The sequence below is a fragment of the Antedon mediterranea genome, chromosome 10 (genome assembly GCF_964355755.1).
Source record: "Antedon mediterranea chromosome 10, ecAntMedi1.1, whole genome shotgun sequence".
Taxonomy (NCBI): Eukaryota; Metazoa; Echinodermata; class Crinoidea; order Comatulida; family Antedonidae; genus Antedon; species Antedon mediterranea.
Window position 1 is genome coordinate 2,731,133 of NC_092679.1, and position 27,477 is coordinate 2,758,609.

General features: G+C 32.4%; 1 protein-coding gene across 1 annotated transcript; it reads left to right on the forward strand.

Moving 5' to 3' along the window:
• The first annotated feature begins 1,697 nt into the window (after positions 1-1,697).
• LOC140060906 (uncharacterized) lies at positions 1,698-25,947 on the forward strand. Its single transcript, XM_072107275.1, has 39 exons — positions 1,698-1,919; positions 6,014-6,095; positions 7,040-7,086; positions 7,390-7,518; positions 8,016-8,198; positions 8,744-8,896; positions 9,106-9,228; positions 10,091-10,169; positions 10,410-10,450; positions 10,903-11,034; positions 11,188-11,260; positions 11,405-11,448; positions 11,824-11,967; positions 12,289-12,468; positions 12,650-12,811; positions 13,234-13,389; positions 13,612-13,746; positions 14,153-14,260; positions 14,522-14,626; positions 14,989-15,093; positions 15,527-15,664; positions 15,821-15,925; positions 16,761-16,913; positions 17,713-17,823; positions 18,406-18,690; positions 19,245-19,373; positions 20,034-20,156; positions 20,739-20,849; positions 21,008-21,322; positions 21,665-21,746; positions 22,181-22,307; positions 22,516-22,523; positions 22,652-22,726; positions 23,013-23,076; positions 23,367-23,456; positions 24,140-24,325; positions 24,802-24,858; positions 25,265-25,297; positions 25,846-25,947. Exons 1-39 carry the CDS (start codon positions 1,850-1,852, stop codon positions 25,945-25,947), a joined length of 4,545 nt encoding a protein of 1,514 aa, XP_071963376.1. The 5' UTR covers positions 1,698-1,849.
• The last annotated feature ends 1,530 nt before the right edge of the window (positions 25,948-27,477 follow it).

The following is a 27,477-nucleotide window of genomic DNA, read 5'->3' on the forward strand; positions in this document are numbered from 1 at the left end:
TTTATATAACAGTAGGGCCTACTCACAGGCCTATAAATAATATACCACTTGATACAGTAACACATTTGCGACTTAATACTTTGTTAAAACTGTCACTGTTATAGTCCATTGAAATAGCATAGTACATGTAACGATACACGTACCACTACAACGTTTATATTCTTTGTAATTATTAATTAATACAAACGCTGAGAAGCAACTGTCAGTACTACAGTTTATTTGTATATTGTACGTTCTATATAACAGTAGGGCCTACACTCACAGTAATGCGTTTATTTGTACATGATTGTGTTATACATCTAACAGTACCCACACTCACATTAAATTCAATGGCGACCACAAATGTTAATACGTATTTACAGTAATGTCCAAGTATTGCAATACTTATCTATATATAGGTTTTAGGTTAATTCCCTACGGGCCAATAAATTTACCTACAGCTGGTGGTACTTGTGTTAAAGCAAAGAGTTATTATTGGAATGTTCCATTCATCGGAAATCAATACATTTGTATAAATGTATATTAAATCTATCAAAATAGTATGTTTTTAAGAAAATAGGTCTGTCTTCAACATTATGATGCTGTACTCGAGCTGTTCAACCGGTTTTCATCCATTAAAAACAGTTATCGTTGGAGGAGATAGGAAAATGCGAAGCATCCTCATATTATTGTATGCGGGTATTTTTCAAGATAGACATGCATTGGACAGTGTATACCACGATCGGAAAACACCCCTATTTGGGGCAAATCATTGAACCTAAATTCGTTTTAATCGTCAATAACTAATTATCGAACTCCATTTAATTAGTAAACAGGGTTACATCAGGTGGTTAAAATCAGTATCGAAAGTACGAACCAACTTTATATACCATCGAGTAAACATTCTAGAAGTAAGGCGCGATTTACCGAATTTTGCCCTTACGTAAATTTATATATAGATATTGAATAAATTCATCTGGTTCCAAATAATTATAATAGTTTATTTTAATATATTATACATGCATGATATCATGAATATCCACCCACATAATAATAGGCAAATAAACGATGTCTCTATGCGCTCGACAATAAAGAGAAAGAGTGGAAAACAAAAAGAAGAGAACAAAAACTCCAAGCTAGCACCCAAACTGGAGTATTGAGATACACCATCACCGCTTACTGGGGATCAGTGTGTAAGTACCCCAGTTAGCATCGGTTAAGTCTTTTCAGAAAACAACAACAGGCAAGAAAGGTAAAAGCAAAAATAAAAAAATGATAGTTGGCCATATTGCAAAGACCCTCGGAAAATTAAACGAAACCTCTAAACACGGACCGATACAGTTATTTCTCCAACTCTATTTTCAACTCTCTTGATTTCAAAGTATTAAAGATAATATATAATTGTTTTATTAATTCTAATTTGAGATCACCGACTAACGCCGAAGACTGTATGTTAACCAACGCAGCTAAACACAAGAGTTTTATTAATTTGCCTAGTCCCGGTAACGGTTGTAACTTTGCATTGTAAATATATACCTATTGTTTTGTAGGTAGAGATGAAAAGCTCAACCCTTGTTATTTTGTTTTTCAAATTCCCAATCGTTTATCATTTCAATGATTCCTTTCTTTGGTAACTCGTTTCTGTTCACTTGAATGCGTTTGATCTAAAGAATCGTGTTTACGCATCACCAGTTATACGCATTCAATAATTGTGTGCCTGTTGCCAGAATATCACTTTCCTAGACCTTTCATCCCGGCAATAACGTTTACAGTCTGTGGGGGTGCAACTTATTACGCTGATGGTTTAAAATATTCCTGATGATATTATAAATCAAATAATTTTGGAGCGAAAAAAAACCCAGAATTTAGTATGGCTGCGGCACGTTCCATTACTGTTAAATGGATGACTGTACTGCTGATGCTTACTGTCAAAGCAGCAGGTAAGTCAGTATTTCCATTTTGTTTCCACAATCACTTGCGCGTTATAAACGCACTTGTGGTTAAGTGTGAAGGCTCAGCGTGACGTTTACTAGGAAAATACCAGTAGATTGATCATTTTTCCCAAAATAAAGTTTAAAAAAATAATAATGATGGAACCACCGTATTGTGATTGAGATAGATTATTATTATTATTATCATAAAAATGATCAAACATTACATTCCAAGATTAGTCGTGAGGCGGAGAGTAGGCCTTATCAATATTATCTTTATTTTCAATATTTTGTTTTCAATATTTTGTTCAATTTGATCAAAATATTGGATCTACACAAAGTATTTACTTAATCAAACTAATTTAAAGCAAAACTAGTCAAACAATGGCTTTTAATTGTTATAAGTGAAATCATAATTTTTTTTTGTCTACGAAACTGAATAACTTGATTAAAACTGCAAACATAAATGGTCTATTCAAAGTCTGATTTTATTAATCTTTCATGTTTTAAATTTCAAAAATCGGATGTAATTAATCTTCATTTTCCATGATTTTATGGAACAATACATATTTTACATAATCAGTATTCATTTCATTCTTGTTATTTAAGTCAAACACACATGATGATGGTTTAAACTTATTAGTTAAATACAATACAGATAAGATATAGAAATATAATTCAAGGATGCTATAGATCAATTTTTATTTATAATTACTTGATATTCGCGTCTTCTACTTCGTTTAAATTACGTATATTTTACACAATCTAATATTCATTTCAATTTTTTTTTCATTCAAGTCAAAGTGACGTATTGTTGAAATTGTAGGCGTTGTTTAGGTCAAATACAATACATACAGTCCTATACGATACAATATAATTATAGAAATATAAATCCAGGAAAATTATTTTCCTTTTTCCGATCTCATTCACTTATTGACGATTAAGTATGTGTACGTGGGTTTTAAAAGAATGATTAAATACTACCTAATAATAGGCTTATTATATTATGTATCCATTACCTTGACATTAAAGATAAAACCTGTTACAGCACGTATCATTAGCCCCTGGAACTCTTTGTAAACAGTATCATCACTCGATTGCGTAATAAAAGATCTGGGCTTGAGACCACCATAATGTGGTTTGATCAGGAAGGCCCATGGATTGATGTTCTGATTGCCGCTTTTGGAAGTATTGTATTAATAGGCTGTGTCTATACATAAATAACTTCATTAAAACGTTAAAGATGTATTGCCCCCAAAAACATGAAAAATTAAAATTAATATAATCAGATTTTGAATAGGCCATTGTGTGGTTTTAATATATTTTTAAAATCACTTCCGCAGAAAATAAAACACCGTTTGTTTCCCTTATATAAACCGAAAAAAACTATTAAATCAGCCAATTTGACTATTTTTTTGCTTTAAATTACAGTTTTTCAGGTAAATAATTTGTTTTTCGATTCAATGTTTGGTTAAAATTGAATAACTTATAATTATGGAGCATCAAAATCATAGTCAAAATCAAACTGACAATTGGAAAATATAATTTCTTTAGGTTTAAGAGAAAACAGACATTAATGACTTCGTTTTTCGCCCTATTGTTAAAAACAATTTACAACTTTATCATCATCAATTTCTATGTAGTGCAATCATTGTTATAGATGTTGTCATTTTTAGTCGCGTGGACGCGACTCTATAGTTCACTATGTCGGTCGGTCTGTCGGTCTGTCGGTCTGTCTGTTGGTCCGGTATCACTATGCATTTTAGCACGCGACTTATGGCTGTTGGCCTTGTTTCTTATCAACATCATCATAACCATTATTACCATCATCACTATCGTCATCATGTTTTTCATGTCCATCATTTTTATGTATGTTTTACCCAGACGTAGCCAAAAGATTCAAAATAAACGACAATACGACTTATAAATGTTAGTAACATAGTAGTATACAACAACAATACTCTAGGTAGGGTATTCAGTTGCATGGCTACACCTTGAGGTCACACACACACAGACAGCACATTAAAGTAAAAAATTGACCATTTTGAAGTGCCATTTTTTAATTATTAGATTAATATTTTTTGGGCAAATAATACATTTTTGGAAAGGTACACATGTCTACTTTCAAGTGCTGCAGACAATTCGCGGAAATATCAATTATTCAATGAAATACAACAAGATTACTAACACCCTATCCAGCTGGTCACCTCATGAACATGATGAGGGAAATTCCTGCTTGCAGTTTATGACCGCCCATTTTTGGAGATCTAAAAATATGATGCTTTTTGATTGGAGTTTCCGTGACAACCTGAGGTGATTGACAATTAAATTGGTTTCCTAAGTGAAAGGCATGGGCTTTAGCTTGTAAACAAAGCATGTCCCAGGTTTATACGATGTCTAGAACAGAATTGGTGGACTTTCAAAAATAATCTTCGTTTTTTCGGTAGGTTGATGGAATATTTTAAATCAAAGACACATATAATATGAAAATATAATGTTTAAAGTAGCTATTGTTAAAATCTTAGAGTAATTGGTTGAGAATTGATGAACGGAAAAAGAAAAGAGTAGGCACATGTTTTTCCTTTCTCAAGCCACAGTCCACTTGTTCCATTGTCTTAGGCTGAGGCTAGCCTGTGCCTGCCTGCACAGGACTGCCAGTAGAATTTTTACTTAACGGAGGTTAAGTCTTATATAAATTATAGTTTAACCAACATTGATTATAATTATGATTAATATATTTCCTATTCCTAACGTTCCGAAGAAATAATAATAGGTACTTTATTATTTTTAAGTGTTTTAAAACATATTAGTTTGAAATGCTTAACATCCCTATTAATGTAAATGGAATCGTCCGTACAATGAAAGTTAAATACATTATGGACAGGTCCACTTATTTTCAAGGGGTATTATTTGGTTAAATTAATTGAGGATTATGTTTTTTTATAAAAAATGAAAGGAATACATCATATTTTGTAGGTTTTTAGTTTTAATTGATTAATTTAAAAACTGCTATAAAAATCTATGTGTTTTTTCCAGTTAATATTTATTTTTTTTAAATAATACCGATTATTTTCATATAAAAATAAAAGTGAACTTATTGTAATTAATATTTATCAACAGGTATTTAATCTCTACTACAGTCATGGAAGAAGATATTCCTGGTGATTTTCTTAAAGCTGTTGGTATTTCAGCTTTAGATCTACAACATAAACTTACTGCTTGCTGATAAACTTATCAACATTACAATTACGAATGGCTATCTTTGATTTTATGTATTTTTGCGATTAAACATCATATTTTCATTTTATTACACGTTTCCATGGTAACAAAAACATTTTTAATAGAATTTTTATTACAAATTGTGTATTTATATTATACAATTAACTGGTAAAAAAATAGGCATAATGTGAGTAATAATTAAAGAGCTATGTTAGATTTTATGTATTTTTGCGATTAAATGTCATATGTTTATTTTATTACACGTTTCCATGGCAACAAAAACATATTTTTAATAGAATTTTTATTAAAAATTGTGTAATTATATTATACAATTAACTGGTAAAAAAATAGGCATAATGTGAGTAATAATTAAAGAGCTATGTTAGATTTTATGTATTTTATTACATTCAAATATTACATAGTTTCATTATGTATTAATAATAAAACAATAATTTATGATTTTTTTGGCAACATTTTTATTGAACATTATGTATTTACATTACATCAATAACTGTTGAAAAAATTAGGCCGGTACACTTTATGGTTAAAAAGATATACCCAATTATGTACAAAATATCAATGATTTTGTTGACTGTTTTGGACCACTTTTAGCTTTTAATAAAATAATAGAAAACATAGAAACCAATGTCTTCGACTTCCTATCTATTTTTTCGTATTGTTTTTTAATGTAACTTTTGAACGCCTTGTCCGATTTAAAAAATTTAAAAAGCATTGTCATTGTCTTTCAATTCTGCTTCATATGGTATCATTTCCAAGTTCATAGGGTGTCAATCAATTTTTCACCTGAAATCCCTACTCTAGGTTAAAGTTAAAAATGTGGTTACAACTTCGTGGTTTAATTTCTACTTTATTATTTGGAACAGAGGCTGATGATCACGTGTGTTATGACGATGATAGAGCCGAATATTACCATGGACAGCAGATTAATGTTGATTGTAATACTTGGTAAGTATATTGACATATTGTGCAAACAGGCTATGTCTGTAGCTCATCAATTGTTGATCGGTCGGTATGGAGAGAATTAAAAACATACCATAGGCCTACCCATAAAATGAGCTGAAAGTATTTTTCCCAACTGCATTCTTACCTCAGAATGCATTTCACGGACTGATGCATATTATCGATATTGATTAAAAATCCCATTATTGAAAGTTGTCTTGCATAGGCCTATGTGTTTTGCATTATTTATTTAACCAACTATATAGCTCGATATGCCAAGTTAAAGAGCCACATGAAATGTATGTTTTTCTACCTAGCAACTAATATTGAACTTAAAGTATTAAGTCACAGATGATCAAACAAAAATATGTTTAGTAAAGATATTATGTTACAGATAATCAAACATATTTCACCTACCCTAGAATTATCTGCATTGTTTACACCTTTTCATCAAAAGATTGGATTCATATGCAGTGATGTAAAAATGCAAATAAAAAGGGACACTATCAAACTTGACCGAATTTTTATTTTCTAAATCGTAGTTTGTTCCAAACTAAAGTTTGCTATGTGTCTGAAAACTTAACAGTAGCAAACAATTGGAAAACTTCTTTCTTGACAAACAGCTCGAGTTGGCAAAAAAGGTTTTCCAGTTCTAGGCCTGCTTTAGTCGACACTACTAGCAAGCGTTTTTGATTGCATGCACAAAATATACTACTATACCTCTAACTTGTTTCCTACAGTTTGGAGAAGTTTGTCAAGTGGCTCTCTCTTAGCGAACTTTGGAAAACACTTTTCTTAAACTATTCAGCGTTTGCGTAAATAGCAATTTCTTTAGCTTATTTTTTTTTGTCAAAATTGAGATATCTTTCCAGTACAGTAGTTTGCCATTTGGATAAAAATACAAACTCAGTGTAATATAAACTGTTAATTTTGTTTTTATGTACCGATAGTACTTGTTTAGATTCTGGATGGAATTGCACTGAGATCGCATGTTCAGGTACGTAACGTCAAATTAAATCGTTAAACGTACGGTACGGTTTCTACCGGATCATTTTTTTACAGAGAGGATTTTTGAATCACTGTAGCCCACTCGGGGGATTTTTCCATTTGTTGCTACAACCACTTCATCATTCTCGTGACTACGACACTATTATTTTTTCCTTCTTTATAATTAAAAAATAAAAACAGATATATAGGCCTATGTGTTCTACATTTAATTACCTTTACTTTAGCCTAATTGGTTTTAAATAAAAAGTATAATTTCGTTATAACATGTTATACCCACTGTTGTATTTTACAGACCCTTGTTTTTCATCGCCGTGCCAAAATGGAGGGTTATGTTCAAAGTGGAGTAATTACTATGACGAACATAATACTTATGAATGCATTTGCGCTCGAAACTATACCGGTTATAACTGCCAATATGAAAGTGAGTACTTTTGCAAAAGCGTTTTCTTTCACTCGCCAGCAAAACTCTAGAGTTTGCCAGAGACAATACTGAGTGTGTGCCCCGATATTGCCAGGTGATGCGAAAGGAGTATTAGGGAGATATATGCCTCATACAAAAAGGACATACATTTTGTTTGAAATCAAGAGGTCATATGTCCTCAGCAATAATCAATAAAGGAATTACCAACTTTAAAAGCAGCAACTATAATGACAGAATACGTGGCTATACGGTATCATTGACAAGTCAAGTAAATTGCTGTAATTGGAAAACTTGCTTGGTTCTTACTTTGGACGACGATAGCCAACATTAGGCGTACGCGCAACGCAAGAGAGAGTTTATTAATCACAATCAACGTAATTACATTACGCTTACGGTTCTTGCGCTGCGTCCTATAGTGGGAACCAAGCGTCATGGTATTTTTAAACTTATTTATTTTTCAAAATCTATATTTTTCAAATCTATTGTATTTTTTTTAGTTTCGCCTGGTACCTGTTATGATGGATTAGATACCCTTGAAAATGGCGAATCATTCAGATATTGGGAATGCAGACAACAATGTGAATGTGACGATGGTGTTGTCAGCTGTGATCTTTCTGAATGTGGAATTACTGAATGTTCCAACAGCATATACAGTCCAGTATCCTGTTGTCCTGTCTGCTGTGAGTCAGTCGCGTAAAGCTATCTCTATATCAAACTATAGTTTGACAAAAAAAAGTGTAATGTGCCCAAATATGGTAGTGATATGACATCATCATGTCCATATTTGGGCACAACACATTTTTTGTCACATAAAGTTTAATATTGTAGACCAATCTTTATGTTCAAATTAAGTTTAACTTCAAAAACTAAAAATCCATTTGAATACCGGTATAAAGTATTAGTACAAGTCTATCATATACCTCTTGCGGCCCCACCAGTCAAATCTGAATATAGAAGTGTTGTCTTTATGCAAGCTCGAGTGAAATACATATCTTTTGTTATTGTTAACTCACCATAATTTGACTCAAGCATTTTAGAACGGTGCGGCGCCGTCGCAGTTGCTGCCGGAGAGATTCAAGATTTAAGATATTTTATTGGTCGGATTTAAAATGGAAATTCGTTTTGCTTGACATATTAAGACAATAAAACAACAAAGAAAAAAACATCGAGGCTTTATTTAAAGAGAGAAATAAACAAAAAATGGTTCACTTTATCTCAAATTTAGGGCCTGAAGAAAAAGCTGGATATTGTCCAGAAAGATCGTTCGCTGACGAGATCGGAACCTGTGAGGAATCATGTCGTTATGACGTCGACTGCACTGGAAGTCAGAAATGCTGTTTCAACGGCTGCGGGATGTCATGCGCAGATCCACAATCAGGTAGATGAATATGTTCAATCATCAATTTATAATCAGTTACATTGCAGAATTTTGCATATTTGTATTGTAGGGGCCCTCATGAGACAAGCTATTGCTTCTAGTGCGGGCCCCAGTTATTATTGTCAAATAACTAAATAAATTTATAGGAATGAATGAGTATTAAGCCCATGGAAGCCACGTGATTATCCTATCTTTTTTTGCTGTTAAAGAACCGACCGCCTTGTGTGCTGCGGATCCGTGTAAGAACGGAGGAACGTGCATCGACGTAATGTCAACGGTATACGTTTGCCAATGTCTGCCTGGTTACTATGGTGAACACTGTGAACAGAAAGGTAAGGTATTTTTATACATCATTATTACTTGGCAAAATATAATTTTGTATGTATTAGCACGATAGCACAATTTTCAAGTTAACATTCTACATTTTTCGGTGTAATAGGGCCGGCTAAGTATATACAGAACATGAAATTCAAGAAAATTATTCATGGGCCGAAACATGCTTCATTCAGTTTTTGAGTGCTTCCATTATTTTGTCGATCATGTGCACTGAAACTGTTCAGCTCTCAAAGCCTTAATTTGTTATAGTGTTGCCTTTAAAATGTGTCTTTCAATGCTTTATTTATACAGTTTTAGTCCATGTATAATGGAATATCAAATATCATGATTTAGCATAATCCTGAAACATAAACGTCATAACCTGCATCGAACTGCAACTTAATATGTTTAACAATTTAGTGCTAATGACGTTGGATAATAATAGGTATTCAAGCGAAAACATTCTGACTAAAAGTTTTATACAGTATCGATCAGCTCCGTTGGAAATAAATAGGCTGAATTTAAATACTCAGCAGCCTATACAAAACGGTAGGCTACATAGAGCAACATGGTTCAATTGTACCATGATAAAGACTTGATTACGTACAAAAATCTCTATCTCTCTTTTGTTGATTCTAATGGTATACGATTCGGATAATACAATATAAATAGGATAGGTAGGTCGTAGTACTTTCGTTGTGCCATTTTCAACCCATTCAATTGTTACAATTCTGACGCGCCATACAAATTGACGCTCCATACCTATTGGTGGTCCAAGTTTACATTTTTGCGCAAAAACAATCACTTCCGTAGTTATATCGCGCCAAACTCAAAATGATAAAACAGCACAATTATTGTTTTTTTTTTAAATTTCTGTAGACGGAGAATCATGTTACCACGATGGATCTTGGTACAGAGATGGAGAAACAGAATTTGATCTTACATTTTGTCTAGAATGGTAAGTTATTTTGCTAGCCTCTCTCTAGAAGCTGGCACTGTTTGTCTTTATGCAAACATTTGGTTGGTGCTCACTGGGTATAGGCCTAAGCCTAGTAGAGTGATTAGGCCTCCTCAGAGCTCTAAACTTGATCTAGCCTAGGCCTAGATAGAAGAGGTGGAGGTAGCAAAATGTAATTCTAACATTATTTATTCAATTTTTGTTGCAAAAAATAGATACATTTTGTTTTTGTTTGTATAGTACTTGTAGAGATGGCTTTTTTAAATGCACAGATCAGTGTGGTAAGTAGCCTACCAAACCGAATGACTAAATTATTATTTATTTAAAAGATGTATTGTCCATTTCAAAAAAATAATTAAAATTTTTGGTTGAATATGCAATTTTAATGTTACATAATAGTTATTCACTTTTACCAAAAATGTTATTTAACTTTAAAAAACTGTAATTTAAATAAAGCAAAAAATAGTCAAATTGGCTGCCAGCCAAAAAAAAAATGGTTTTTGGTTGAATTTAACCATTTATTTGGTTGTTTTATTCTGTAAATTTTTTTTAGTAAGCCTAACCCTGATTGACATTTTATGATGATGACCATCAAAATAACCTAAATCATCCTCGGTAGCATTACCTTCTCACATACTGTGCCCTATTGTATAACCACTAATCTATCATCCCCACCATCAACACCATGCTCGCTATAAATCTGTAATCATCAACATTAAAAATAATTTTTCAGCCCGGAAGCCAGGGGAGTGTCCAGACACAGGTTACTACTACTATTTCGACTATCATTATGAATGCTTACTGGATAGTGATTGTCCTAATGATGAAAGATGTTGCAATGGGCAATGCCTTATTCCAGATGGAAGTTAGTACTTCCCTAGTTATTATTTTGTAATCTACAATTTCTACCAATCTATTTGTATTTACACTTTTAAACAGTACATTAAAAAGGTGCATCCTTCAAAATAACAGTAAATTGTTTTTAATATAATATAATATTATAATTTTTTTTTTTTAGGTGGAACGGCTTGTACCTATAGAGGCATTCATCTCAAGAATGGCGAGACATACCATGAAACATGCCATTTTTGGTAATTAATGTATTATTATTTAACACCTAAATAAATTCCTGACATTTGATTGGATGATTGTGGGTCACATGGCATGCAATAGTATGCACTATTGAACAGTCATTCAAATGTGCTGGACATTCTATTTCTATTATTTTTATTTAGTATTTGTAAAAGAGGTGAAATGCACTGTGACAGTTCCTTATGTGGTAAGTACATTTAAACACATTTTATTCGTTTTAATCAATGTATATTAATAATATCAAAACTGAAAAATAATAAATGCGATTATATACTGTAATGGAATAAAAGATATTATATAAAATATTATATGATTTTAAAAAATCCATTTTTGATTGACCAAAATCCTTATTGTTTGAATTTAAATATATAACCTTATTTTGAGCAACTACAACATTTGTTAATCGCAACAAATTTTTCTTTAATTGAAAGGACGTGATATTTATATATCTATAATAATTACAATAATAATAATTACACCAATATCTCATGTTTTCATTTATTTAGTTATGTTTTACAAGTAATAAGATTTTAATGACAATTTGTTCTTATCATTTTAACAGCTAATGAGAAACCAGGCACATGCCCAAATATAGCCGGCGGTGTCGGAATCTGTGTGACTGAGTGTAATAGCGACACTGAATGCTCGGGTATTTCGAAATGTTGCTTTAATGGATGTGGCGATGTGTGTGTGCCACCACAGGAAGGTAAGCACTCAAATTAAATTATTGGAGATGTAGCTTGGTGGTTAACATGTTCGTCTTCCAATCCCAAGGTTCTGAGTTCAATCCTGTCCCAGTGCCAGAGTTTTAACTCACAACTCTTTCAACTTCACTCCCTAAGCTTCAAATGAGACTTATGAGCACGATAAATTGTAAAACAAAATAGTTTATCCATCCTGTTATTGGCGAGCTCTATATATGTTTATGATATGTCTTTATAATTATGTTCTTTTTTGATGAAATAAATAAAATGAAAATATATGTAGTTCAAAGCAAATGAATGTGTAAATTTTTGTTTTATTTTAGCGGGTGTCATGTCTTCATGTTATTTTGAAGACAATTGGCATGGAGATGGTGAAATATTCACCTCGGAGTGTGGAACCTGTCATTGTGAGGATGGAACTGTTTTGTGTAGAAATCCAATTTGCCCAGAGCTGCATTGCTATGATCCGGTACACGTTGAATCGAAGTGCTGCCCTATATGCAGTAAGTTGAATCAAGTATACTCATAACGACTTTATTATTAATATCTTTATCATTGAGAATAATCATGATCATAATTGTCATTATTAACATTTATTTTAAATTGCATCAATAGCTTTCTTTTTGCGACAACATATGGTATGATTATGTGTAGTTTAACTGGTATTAAAATTCTTTATCACAGTTGAAGAAGGAAATCCTGGTTATTGCCCTGATATTCCGACCTACTCGCCAAGTCCTTCACAGTGCCTAAGTACCTGTTACTACGACAATTACTGTGAATCGGATGAAAAATGCTGTCAAACGTCATGTGGGGGATATTCTTGTGTACAACCAGTAGGCCTAGGTATGCCAATTACAAGATGGAGAAGGGAGACAAACACATGTATAGTATTCAGAGAAGGCACCTTTTAATTCTCCCCTGAGCTATGTTAGGATCTGTCTTATCAAACTAAGTTTGAAGTGTGATATGCCCAACTTTTAATTCTCCTCTGAGCTGTTAAGCTCTGTCTACACTATCAAACTAGTTTGACTAAAAAGTGTGATATGCACAAATATGATAGTGATATGCCCAAATATGATAGTGATATGACATCATCGTGACATATATGGGCACATCACATTTTTTTTGTCACAAAGTTTGATAGTGTAGACAGAGCTTTAGATTTGCAATTTTGGCGAAAAATGTATTTTTGTCAACTAAATGAAATGAAATCACAGAGAGGTGGTCATGAATTCTGCTAATAATTTTTTATTTTGTTTATTTAGATCATGAAGGGAAGTGTCCATTCTTGACGTATGATGGATGGTATTACACCACCGCTTTTACTGAGGAATGTCATGATGATGACCACTGTGCTGATAATGAAAAATGCTGCTTTGATATGAACCAATACAAAGTCTGCATGGAATCTATTCCTGAAGGTTGGTTGTCTCCCGTTCTTTTTATTTAAACGTGGTTCCCACCAGCGACGTAGCGCTATGTAAGAAAATGCCCTTCCAATAATTATGTTTGCCCTGCCTGCGTGAAATCAAACCTGCATGTTGTGCGTCAACGCTAGTTGCTGTAGTCTTTGACCTGGTTCACCCCGCATACTTTTGAGTACGCGCTGTACTACGTTTTCCGGTATTATTTTTGCTTTTTAGACTTGGAAATTTGTGAGGATCAACCGTGCCTTAATGGTGGGACCTGTACAGTAGTTACGAGTTTCTTCAGCGTAGATACATACAGCTGCACTTGCACACATGGCTACACAGGTGTAAACTGCGAAGAGACCGACGGTAAGTTCAAAGGTCACAATATGAAAAAGTCAAATGTCGAGAAAATAACAAACAAGAGTGGGCTCTATTAAAATTTGAAATATCAAACTATAGAGGGTGCTATAAAAACAATCTTAGCCATAAACATGGCAAAGAATGAAAAAGACGTGAAACAATAAATTTATACATTATCAAAACGAAGTATTTCTTACAAAAAACTCTGCTCAACGTTTTGACGAAATTTTAGTTTTTCTTTCTTTAGAAATAATGATTTATTATATCAATTATTTCAACAATTTTCAACATTTTGTGTAAATATAGTCTGGCCTTCTGGAAAGTCTGTAAGTTAAGTCTACCCTTGTACACAGAGTTAAGATAAAGCATTAGTCCATTTACAAATTACGGACATATTGATCTATATATTTAGAACTGTGTGCTGGTATCGCTAGCCCGTGTTTGAATGGTGGCCACTGCACAGGTTATGATGGTTACCCTTGTGACTGTCAAGTTGGATTCTCAGGAATGTACTGTGAAGGTAAGTGTTTTAGGCCCTGGCTTAGGAACCCCTAGTGGCCCTCCAATGCTGGAGCCTTTTTCAACCTATTTTAATGCCTGTTTTTTCCTCAGGTCACTGCTCGTGTGTCCCCATAAGATCCAGGGCCCTGGGTTTAGCCAGTGAGCGCTCACAGCCGTTATTCCACTGGATCAGGATGCAGAGCTGATGCAAGTAGTAGCAACACTATTGGATTAGATGAATATTAATAAATCATTTTGAATAAATTTGTATATTTTTTAGATGAATGTGACCAAACTATATGCTTTAATGATGGTACATGTACTGGTTATGATTTTGAACCATGTGTCTGTCCTTCTGGATTCATTGGAGATTTTTGCGAAATTGGTAATTTAATTACCGTATATTATAATTATTATTTATCTTGATTAAAGACGTATTGCCCCCTTGAAAAATAACTGTTAACAAATTTTTGATGAATATGTCATTTTAATGTTTACATAATAGTTATTAACTTTTACCAAAAATTGGATCGAAAACAGTTACGTTAAAAAACTAAAATTTAAAACAAAAAATAGTCAAATTGACTGCCAGCCAGTTGGTTTTTGGTTAAATTTAACCGTTTATTTTATCTTTTTATAAGTAAAAACATTATTTTTTTGCATTTTTTTCTATGAAAATGATTAAAAGCTGCAAAATGGACTATTCAAAGTCTGATTTTATTAAATGTGTTCTTTTTATTATACCAGATCTGTGTGACCCTTCTCCTTGTAAAAATGGTGGTACATGCAGTGGTATTGATTGGTATCCGTGTTACTGTACCGAGAGGTATGGTGGCGACCATTGTGACGAAGGTAAGTAGAATCGATAAGTTCATTAAACCCGGCTACCCATTTTACAAGAATACAAATTTAATGAATTAGATTTTATTTGAATTATTCGATTTCGGCATGAAAACGAAAATTACAAAGAAATACAGACCACGGATTGGTAAAAGCAAACTTAATCAGTAGGAAAACTTTCATTTAAATACTATAATATGATAATGCCAAAGAGAAGTTGTAATTAATAAATCAAACTTGGTGAAATGCAGAAAGAAATTCTCAAAGCAATGTTTTGAAAGTGATTCTTTAGTAGGCATACCCATTTACTAAAGGTTTTTTCAAACCTTTGGATGGCGCCTCCATAAAGAACTTTGATATTATTGAGTCGAGTCACTCAGCCATGAAGCATTTGAATATATTAATCTATATCGTTCTTTTAGTATGTACAGTTTCATCTTCACAGAAAATGTTTGTTTTTCACAACCGTGTATGAACGGAGGCTTCTGCATATCAAATGTAGATTTCTATTATTACTATGATACAGACAACAGTAGTATCTGTTCGTGTTTGTCCGGATATGGAGGCGATTTTTGTGAAGAAGGTAATATCTTGATCTTTGGTTGAAGTACAAATAAGTTAGCAAGTCATTTGATATCCTTTTCTAAAAAAGTATTTTCAAATTGTTGCTATTCTTCATTGTTAGTTACTAAATTAGAACAAAAAATATAAATATAAATTTCCAGTATTTTTCTTTTAGATCTTTGCGAGCCTAATCCATGTCAGAATGGAGGCACCTGTTCTGGATTAGAATATTACCCCTGTTACTGCGCCTATGGGTATACTGGAGATTACTGTGACGAAGGTATTTATAATCAGGAGTAGATCCAGATGCGCTCTCCTTTTGTGCACTTTTTAAAGAACCCGGTTATGCTCCCCTATTGTGTACTCTTTAAAGAACCCAGTTACGCTCCCCTATTGTGTACTCTTTATTGAACCCAGTTACGCTCCCCTATTGTGTACTCTTTAAAGAACCCAGTTACGCTCCCCTATTGTGTACTCTTTAAAGAACCCAGTTACGCTCTCCTCTTGTGTACTCTTTACTGAACCGAGTTCAGCTCCCCTCTTGTGTACTCTTTATTGAACCCAGTTACGCTCCTTATTGTGTACCTTTAATGAACCCAGTTACGCTCCCCTATTGTGTATTCTTTAAAGAACCCAGTTCAGCTCCCCTCTTGTGTACTCTTTACTGAACCCAGTTACGCTCCCCTCTTGTGTACCCCTTAATGAACCCAGTTACGCTCCCCTACTATTGTGTATTCTTTAAAGAACCCAGTTCATGTTTTGTGATGAGGTTCTGGTGGTGTTCAACTTGGCCCCTGCTGATGTTTTATCAGTCCATTATTTTCATTTCATTAAATTCATATTTATTAAGTCATTGTTTTAAAGACAGTTACAGTATATAATTGATGACAAGGATCTTGACACTTAAAAGTTTACAATTCTGTTTTTACATAAAACATAAATAATACACAAACATAAGTAAAATAAAAATAAAAAAATAAATGTTATTTTCTATATAAAATTACTTGGTATCACCATAAAGACTTTGGTTTCAAACGTGGTACTTGCGAGATTTCATTTTTCTTGTTGCATCTTGGTAATTAGTTTCTGAATCATTATTATGCCTTTTTTCACAGAGGATATCTGTAGTTCTCAGCCATGCATGAACGGTGGCATATGCTATGGCGATTATGATTTCTCTAGTTATAGTAGTTTTAGTAGTTATAGTTTTTTGTCAAGTGGACCATGTTGGTGCCTGCCGGGGTATTCTGGCGATTATTGTGAAGAAGGTAATGTACATTGTTTATTCATGTCCATCCTTTTGGTTGCGTCAATTTATTTAATATTATTATTCATCAACACAGTTATATTTTTGCTTTCAATATATTTATTTGTAAATATGGTCAAATTAATACATTAATGTATAACAATACAGATGTAAACAAAATACATACAATATAATCAATTAATGATAAACAAAAGACCATAAATAGGGGATCAAGATTAGAAGTAAAAATACTTGTCTCATAATGACCCCAAATAAAAAACAAACAAAAAGAAACAACAACAAAAAAGAAAACAAACCAATATAAAATACTAAAAAACTAAAGATTGCGCAAATAATTATCAGTCATCTGACTGATACTTTGATAAACATTGCATTTTCATATTTCTTCTAAAAAGTTTAATTGATTTAACGTTAATAGTGGCTGTGTCTAGGTTATTCCATTGTGTGGGACCTGAAAAAGTAATGAAAAATTTGCTTTTCCTCAGTCTTACGAAAGGGACAAATAATAAATTAGGTTTCCTTATGTTCCATTTTATAATAAACTAAATAATACAACTTATATCCAGAGGTACCCTTTAAAATAGTATTCTATACTATCAATACAGGACATATTTGATATAAAAGTTGTGATCAAATTTAATTCTAAAATATATTTGTTATTGAATTTTGTTTGCTATGTTTTCTAAATTGGTAGTCAAATTCTTTTCCAAATCATTATGATTTACTAATGGTTTTAGAAAACATACAGCAATATGTTAGTAGTAAGATTGTTAAATAGATTTAACTAACTTTATTTTTAGAAGCATGTCAGGATAACCCATGTCAAAATAATGGAACTTGCACAGGTTATAGTTTCTGGCCATGCCTCTGCCCTTACGAGTACACTGGAGATTATTGCGAAGAAGAATCAGGTACTAATGTTTTCAAATGTAGTTTGTGCATTAACATGAACAAGGGGTACTGTAGCGGGTTCCTTAAATTTTCCCCAGAATTTGTTTGTATTTGTTTGTATTGTATGTTGTTATTGGTATAAACTAAATGAAATTAATAACATGTGATACAAAAATATATAATGATTACAATGATTTTTACCCATAAATATTTTCATTGTTTTCGGTACCCGTCCCAATATAATATATCATAGGATATATGTCACATGTAACACTGTATTTCTAATAGATCCATGATACAGTATTCACAGATGCTGTCTGATACTGAACTATTGCTACTGATTTATTTTTGTAGAGAATCTGTTGATTTTAGTGTATATTAAGCTCTGTCTACACTATCAAAAAAGTTTGATGTGTCCAAATATGGTAGTGATATGCCCAAATATGGAAGTGATATGACATAACATATCATGTCCATATATGGGCACATCACATTTTGTTTGTCACATAAAGTTTTGTAGTGTAGACAGAGCTTTAAACCTTATATATTTTAAAGAACCTGGATGTTCCATTTGCATTATAATTCAGAATGATTTATTTTAGACTATACGTTTCCGAGCTGGTGGTGGGATTGGGATTGGAGCTCTTGGAGTTCCGACGATTCATACGATACCCCGACGCCATATAGCGATGATAACTCAGGAGAAGTAACTGTGGATTGGGTTGACAGTGATGACGATGACGACAGAAAGCCGCCAGACACCAATCCGTGTATGCCTAATCCGTGCTTAAACAATGGAGTATGCGAAAGAATTGGTGAATACTATCCCTACATTCCGTATTACTGTGAATGTGCTCCCGGATTTGATGGTGATTTATGCGAAAAAGGTGAGATACTATCAAAAGGCAGCAACAAATTCTCGGTATAATGGATATATTTATGTAGTGTAATGCATTATTATCATTAAGTAAGTTACAGGTAAATTGTGTTTATATAAACATGTTTTATAGTACACGTATGTTTGCTTTCTAAAGCTGTCTACACTATCAAACTAGTTGGACAAAAAAAGTGTGATATGGTAGTGATATGCCTAAATATGGTAGTGATATGACATCATCATATCCATATATGGGCACATCACATCATTTTGTCACATAAAGTTTGATAGTGTAAACAGAGCTTTAGTCCTGTACAAAGTGCACTTTTGTACTTTATATTCTGAGTTGGTTGTTCTTGAATCAGGCTTAAAATCACTAGTTCAGAACCGTACCTCTCTGCTTGCTCTCCAGAAGCCCAAGTATTGACAATGAGTCCTGCAAGGCAGCTAATTATAATATACAATAATAAATATGTTGATATAAAGTTTGCGGTACACCACATATATTAAGTTCTAAAAAGAAATAAATTTTGTATCAAATTCAAATTATGTGTTTGTCATTAGATAATAGATGTGAGGACAATTATTGTGACAATGAAGGAGTCTGTGTACAAGTGGAAGACTCATATTATTATTATCCTGTAACCTATTGTGAATGTCCTAGAAATGTCTATGGAACCTATTGTGAAATAGGTAAGTTATTAAAATCAGTAGTAGGCCTAGGTAGATGTTTTAACAGAGGGCATTATTGAATATTATGTCTATACTATGGCCAAGGATTACCAATAGTAAATTAATCACTGTCCTATCAGATAGGTGGTAATCCACCTGATGCAGGGGCTATTTTGTTAACCAGTTCACCGAGGTAACCCCTCACTCTTTTCGAATAATGAACTGGGTTCTTTAAAGTTTCAAACAGGTTATAACTGTGTACACTGGACCTATGGTTTATGGTCCTTATCCGAGAAGACTTGTTCCACCACCAGAACTAGGAGCGAGGTACGGTAAACGGCGCCCCTGCTTTAACCCATAGAGATATTATAGTGAACTATAATATCTCTATGTTTAACCCCTTAACCCATTTGACTCATTTGAATACATTTCTGTAGAGTCTAGAGTGAATGCTTGAACTTAGGCAATGCTTTCAGATATCGATATTTTGGATGTATGCTGTGTTTAAAGTAGGCCTAGGTTGAGTGGAATCAGTGAAAAAAGTTGATCCTTCCCCCTCCACCCAGAGTAATTGCTAGGCATAACAATTGGCCTTCAGCTTCATGGATTTAACTAGGTGGTTATTGGGTAGGCTTAGATTCATGTTTAGTAGATTATTGACAACAATGTATCTCTCGACAGTATCACCGTGTGCAGCAAGACCTTGTCACCATGGCGGCACTTGTTCATGGACCTACAGTGACTTCTACACCTGTGATTGTCCACCTGGAACTTCAGGAGAGAACTGCGAAGTACATCATAAGAGTAAGAAAATTAGCATATTAATCCATGTGATAATATGTAGTTTGTATTAAAAGGTATGAGGTGTGTTTATGAGTAATGGCATTATATGGTTTATCCGGGTAAGTACCACTGGGTCCATAATTTAAAAGGTACGATTTACATCTCAATGTGTGAAGTGTGTTCCAGTTTATGAGTAATGGCATTATATGGTTTATCCAGGTAAGTAAGTACCACTGGGTTCATAATTTAAAAGGTATGTGATTTACATCTCAATGTATGAAGTGTGTTCCAGTTTATGAGTAATGGCATTATATGGTTTATCCGTGTAAGTACCACTGGGTTCATAATTTAAAAGGTATGCGATTTACATCTCCATGTGTGAAGTGTGTTCCAGTTTATAAGTAATGGTATTATATAGTTTATCCAAGTAAGCACCACTTGGTTCATAATTTAAAAGATGAAGTGTTTTCCAGTTTATGAGTAATACGGTTACATTGTACGGTTAAGTACCACTGGATATATATGCTGTAAATAAAACCTTTAAAATACAATGCTATAATGTGAATATAAATTCAACTTTATTTTATCTTAATTTTCCTACAGATGTTTGCGAAAAGTCGCCATGCATGAATTTCGGAAGCTGTACAGAATTCCAAGGAGTGGCAGATTGTTCATGTGTCTCTGGCTTTACAGGAAGATTCTGCGAGATCAATAGTAAGTATTTGTTTTTACCAATAATACCCAAATGAGAAAAATCCACCTTAACCAAGAATCGAAACCAGAATATTCAGTTTAAATCAAATTTAATATAATGCACATTTTTATTATTATTATTATTATTATTATTATTAATATTTTTATTTATATTTCAGTTGAGTATAAACACTGTCCAGATAAATCGTATGCAGATCAGTGTCTATTTGATCCGTGCACGGTGGCTATAGGTTGTCCCATGAACCCGAGTGCTCGCTGCGAGTCCAACTATTGTGGTTGCATCGCTGAATTTTACGACGAAATCGGCAGAATTGTCCAATGCCACGACTGTGGAGATGAAGACGTGGTAACTTGTGTGATAAACCCATGTCAGGTTACAACTTGTGCGAGTTATCCCAATGCACGGTGTGAAGTAAATAACTGTGGAACATGCAGGGCTGAGTTTTACGATGAACAAGAAAATATTCTTGATTGTAAATATTTAATTAATTTAAACCTTATTGATTTGATCAAATTCATTTCAGAAAATAATTTCCATATTTGCAACACAAGTGGAGTTGTGGCTTATGATGCTTGGTTACCAATCCAAGGATCCTGGGTTCAAGTCATGTCATATGTCAGGATTTTTTCTAATGACAATTTACAACTCCACTCCATAAGACTTTGTTTATCTTGTGTATATGTTCATCTTGTGAACAGGATTGCCACAATTCGCTTATGGTTATCCTTGGCAATTTGTCTAAATATATAAAAAATATATAAGTAACTTTAATTTGGTGATACAGTTATATAAATAGTACAATTTTTTTTCTAAGGCGAAGGCATCACTTGTAAATATAGTGATCGTAATTATAATGTGGCAGAAATCCGTGATCACACTGATGCTTGCAATACTTGGTAGGTATTAATAATAACTTCATAGAGGGAGTAGTATTATGGCATAAATCGCTGTCTGCACTATCAAACTAGTTAGACAAAAAACTGTTACGTGCCTAAATATGGTTGTAATATGCTTAAATATGGTGGTGATATGACATCATCATGTCCATATATGGACGCATCACATTTTTGTTGTCACATAAAGTTTGATAGTGTAGACAGAGCTTAAGAGATGCGGACTTGTATGTGAGATGGTATGGGTTCGAGACATATACTGTGCCATATTGCTTGTATGCTTAAGAGACTTTACTCTTATTGCCTTGTCCTTCGAATGGGATGTAATGCTGTTGGTCCTGTTATATACGCTGAAAATAGACAAGGTGTACTTATCATAATTTGAAATATTTCTGGTTTTGACCATTTGGTAAATTTTCTTTTTTTTTTAAAATTAGTACTTGCAACAGTAAAGGTCAATGGATTTGTACCTCAGACCAATGTCCAGGTAATGCCCTTTTTCACCTTTCATTTGTTTTTACGTCCAGACTTTTTTTGCGCTTTAAAAATGTACTTTTTAGCGAGGTATTGAACTGATCTGATTAAATCTATTATTATTATCTGAAGGCAAAAAATAAAATAGGTTTATTTGAATAAAAATTTTTTTTCCATCAGATAGAACATTCCCATGTATATATAAATAAACAGTAATTGATACAATTTCTTCTTTCAATTTTTTTTCATATTTGAACATTCTAGATAGGTAAGTTTATGATGCTTTTATTTGTTTTAGAATGTTAAGTAGTCTAATTAAAATTTAATGAATAGATATTATTTGATATTTTGAAATATTTTATATTATGTTGTCATGGAAATATTATGAAAAGTGTTTTTGAACCGAGTAAAATTAACCTTTTGTTTATAAACAGGGTTGTGGTACAGATGCAATTCAGTTTGGATTGGAAATACGAAGAGATTGAAAATGAAATTGAAGTGTTCATTAAGTAAGTGTGTTATTGTAATGTTGCTTCATCTTTCACTTACGATCTGCACGTAAGTGTAAATAGCGTCTAATACTATGTTCACATCTGCATATTGTTACAACTTGTAACGAGTTGTAACCAGGTTTGATCTCTCGACTTATTACATGTTTTCACACATGCAAACTCAAACCTTGTGAAATATCGGGAGGAAAGAATAGTTTTATATCGCTCTTGCTTGATTTAAATCATCTTATTTACAAAATGTAAAATTGATTTATTTTTTTATTTCAATTTTATTTACTTTCAGTGACATCATTAGTCAGTTGGCAAGCCAGTTTGGCATTTCAGAAGATAATTTCAAAGATGTGCAGGTAGCCTATATAATATATTTCTTAAGCTCTGTCTACACTATGAAACTATTTTGACATAAAAAGTGTGATGGGCCCATATTTGGACATGATGATGTCATATCACCACCATATTTGAGCATATCACTACCGTATTTGAGCATATCACCACCGTATTTGAACATATCACTACCATATTTGGGCACATCACTAGTTTGATAGTGTAAACAGTTAATTAATTAATTATTAAAGATTTAACATACTACTGTATGATATTACCAACTTAGCAATTCAATGTGTATTGTTTGTTCAAGGTATATGAAGGTAGTATTATTGTTGAGTTCAAACTGGTTAACGAAGAAGAGATTGATCCTGAAGAGGTCGCATCGTCAATGGCAGATGAGGTAAGTGGTTAGTAGGTCTGTGTAAGCATTTTGTACGTCCATTTATAAATAAATTATACTCTACCAATTAAATATTTCAAAATATAAAAACAAATTGATAAAAAACCTGTCAAATCTGATCATCATTAACCTATATACCATTAATAAAACCTAAATTATGGCATGATCTCCCTGTTAAAATAAAACTTTCTGTATCTTTAGTTATGGTACTTTTAAAAATGTGCAAAATGCCAAATGCTATTAGCCATTTAAACAACATAACTTTTGTTATGCTCAATATTGTATCTCTTTCTTTTTTAATTGTTTTATTGTTTATTGTTTTATATTACATTACATATTTGTATTGTAGTGGCCCTCATTAGAGAAGCTATTGCTTCTAGTGCAGGCCCCAGCTATTGTTTATAACTGAATAAATGTGTATAAATGAATGGCTGACTCTTGTAGTTACAGTAATCATATTACTTTAGCAGTCCCTGACCAATTCATCTTTGTACAGTGTAGTATTATGTTTTGTTGGTCAAATAAATAAATGAAATGAATGTTCAGGAGCTGAACTTTATTAGTTTGAACTATTTTATAGCCCTTCCCTTGATGTATTATGTTTTATTTATGTTTATACTTTATATTTATGGGTAAATAAAAGAAAGAAAATAAGAATGAATAAAAGATACATTTTCTTTCAGTTGAAGTCTGGAAATGTTGAATTTGAATATGACGAACAGACGATTCCTGTGATTCCAGGCACTGTGAAAGAACCGCAAGTGGTGGTCACTAAAGAAGAAGATGATGATAACAAAACAATTATCATTGCTGTCGTTGTCACCATTGTTGTGTTGGCTGTCGTCGTCTCCATAATTGTTGCACTTTTTGTAAGAAATCCAATTTATTTAGTTTTTAGATCGAAAATTACCACTTTGTTGTTGAATTTAATATATATATATAATTTTGAACAAAAAAACATCTTCAAATAAATATAATAATGTTTGTTTAGTTTTTGTTAATTTCAATTAGTTAAAAATATATTGTAACCCCCCCACCCAAATTATTTTTTTCCATTTTTTTTTTAATATGCCATTTTAATGTCACATAATAGTTATTCACAAAAAGTTATTCACAAAATTAGATCAAACAAAAAATTATTTACCTGACAAAAAAATAGACAATGTGTTTTGGTTAAATTTAATTTAGTGTCTTTATAAGTGAAATCATTTTCATTTTTTTTAAGTGAATAACTTTATCAAAACTGCAAAATGGCCTATTAAAAGTATTTTATTAATCTTTATTTGTCATGTTTTTGGGGGACAATACATCTTTAACAAAAGTTTTCATATTTTTTTATAATCAGGTGATGAATAAAAGAAAAGTGCCCAAAACAAGTGGTCAAGTTATGCCTAACCTGCATGTAAGTTTTTAGGTTTCATTTTTTATTCAATCTTATTATATTGATTTGGGAGAGAGTGTACGGCTGCAGTCGGTGACCGCAGTAACATGACCGGCACGTTATCTGATAATGATCAGAATGATATAGAGAATTGAGGTTATGGTTTTTTTATTTGCTAAATTGTCAATATATAAACATGTATTTGTTTTTATTTTACCATTTTAACAGAACGTTAACACAGTGGCAGCAGTGAGTATTTCAAACTTAACATTTTATAGTAAATTTTAATATATTTGATTGGTGGTTTTAAGAAGTTTCCCTTATTTGGCTACAGTATTTAGTATTATGTGCTGTACTGTATGACACGACACAATTACACCATTTTTGGTACATGTATATTAATGCATATTTTTTTTTTTTTTTGAAGAGTAACCCATATGCAAATTTGGATAAAAGTCAGGTTAGTGTAAAGTGTAAAGGCTAATATGGGATTTAGAGGGCTCTTTCCATAATCATCCATCTGTGAAAAAACATAATTGGTCTATATAATCCCACTGATAGGCAAATCCAAATTGACCCTAAAATTCTACATTCAACAATATTGTGTTCAGTTCAGGTCTTCATTTTACCATCCATGATTTTTTTACTACCCCCACCCCCATCCCACTTCAAAATCCTGCATCGGATTCAAAATTCACCATTAGTCTCAGTTCAGCTCTGTCTACACTATGAAACTAGTTTGACCAAAAACATGCGATGTGCCCAAATATATGCTCAAATATGGTAGTGATATGACATCATCATGTCCATATATGGGCACATCACATAAAGTTACTTAGACATAGCTTAACTTGAGAAATAGACATTCTAAGTTTCGGCCTTTTAGGAGACAAAATTGTTTTTTAAAGTTGTTTGTTTGTTTTGTTGCGTACCTTCTTTATAAAATTTGTTTTGATGTATTTAATAAAGAATTGAATTACTAATGAATAATAAATGATTCCTTTTCAGCTGTCTGGCACCGTTGTGTATGACAACCTAGGAGGAGGGGCGTCAATTCAGGGCTCTGATAACCCAACCTACACCGACATTAACGATATCAAAAAGGCTTAAAAGCAAACAACAAAACGTTATATTGTAATACAATTGCAGCTTAGATTTTATATTTTGAATTATGTGTAGCTTAGGAGATCATATACAATGAAATTGTTTTATTTTTATACTTGCTTACTTTATATATACAAACATTACCTGTAGAAATAAGGTCGTTCTTAAATAGAGGTATGTTTTAATTAATGCATGTGTTATTATAAACCATGTGTTTGTGTACATTTCATTTCAATATGTTCCTTTCTATTTCTAAAAGTATTTGTAACACATTTACACATTAGAGGTTTTAAATATCGTGGATTACTTTATTACTTTAGAGATTTGTGGTTATACAGTATTCAAGGTATTGAATAACATATGAAGAAGAACATACTACTCTATTTTGATATTTAAACTACTTTATATATGATATATTATATAAGATGTGTGGTATATTTTTGTTAGAAAATTTCAGACTATTTTTGTGATTATCAAATTGTCACATGTTTGCCTTCATCGTAAGTGCCTTATTTGCTTGAAGTTGAACAGCAAACTGTTTTAAAAATAAATTGGATATAATTCTGAAAATATAATTTTTATTCTCGAATAGATTCGTTTGAAATCGTGCGAAAATGGTCTGTAAATTTATTTTTATTTTAAATAAAATATTTTTTATCGATTTGAAGTTTACCAAGTAAAGTTGTGAGTAATTATTTGATATGTGTTTTTTTGTCACAGCTTTTTAATCAATGATAAATTATGTATAAACATACCAATACTGTCAAAATACATTGCTGTTAACGATTTAAAAGTCACAGGCGATTGTAGGATGATCCATCGCATCGCGATAGAGTCAAAATAAATACTTTTTAGTAATTCATTCAACATTTATTTAGAAACAGTTCAAGAAATAAAGAAGCAGACATTTACAATAAAACTTGGTTCCCACTAGCGACGCAACGTAAGTGATTTGACCAATCACAAGCGATGGATTATTTGAACTGTCGCTTGTCATTGGTCAACAAACTTTACGTCCTTTTGTTACGTCCTAGTGGGAACCAAGCTTAAATACGAACTGTTTAACTTGCGTTGCGCTTACGTCGTTGCGTCTAAAATCAGCAACAATGTTATGTCCTTTCTAATTCAATAATATCACACTTTACTGAAAGAATAACGGTATAATTTACAATAACAACAAACACGGAAATTCCCCCACACCTACCAACCGATCTTCAGCTTTAGTGAATAATAACCGTATAGTAATAATTGAAAAGACTTTTAGTGTATACAATTGTTATTATTGATTGAAAGAGGGAATTATTGAATATGTTCCTTGACTTAAGATAATGATCTACTGTATGAAGTTTCTGTTTCCTGAAAATTCACCCAAATGATACTATCAAATTTTAGAATTTTAATTTTTAACAATTGGAAGCTCTTCGATGATATCGATACAAATCAAACTATTGAACCAGACAATAATATACTGACTGCTAATATTTCCTCATGCCATACTTTATCAGTTATTGTATGAATACCACGATGTCACCTTTC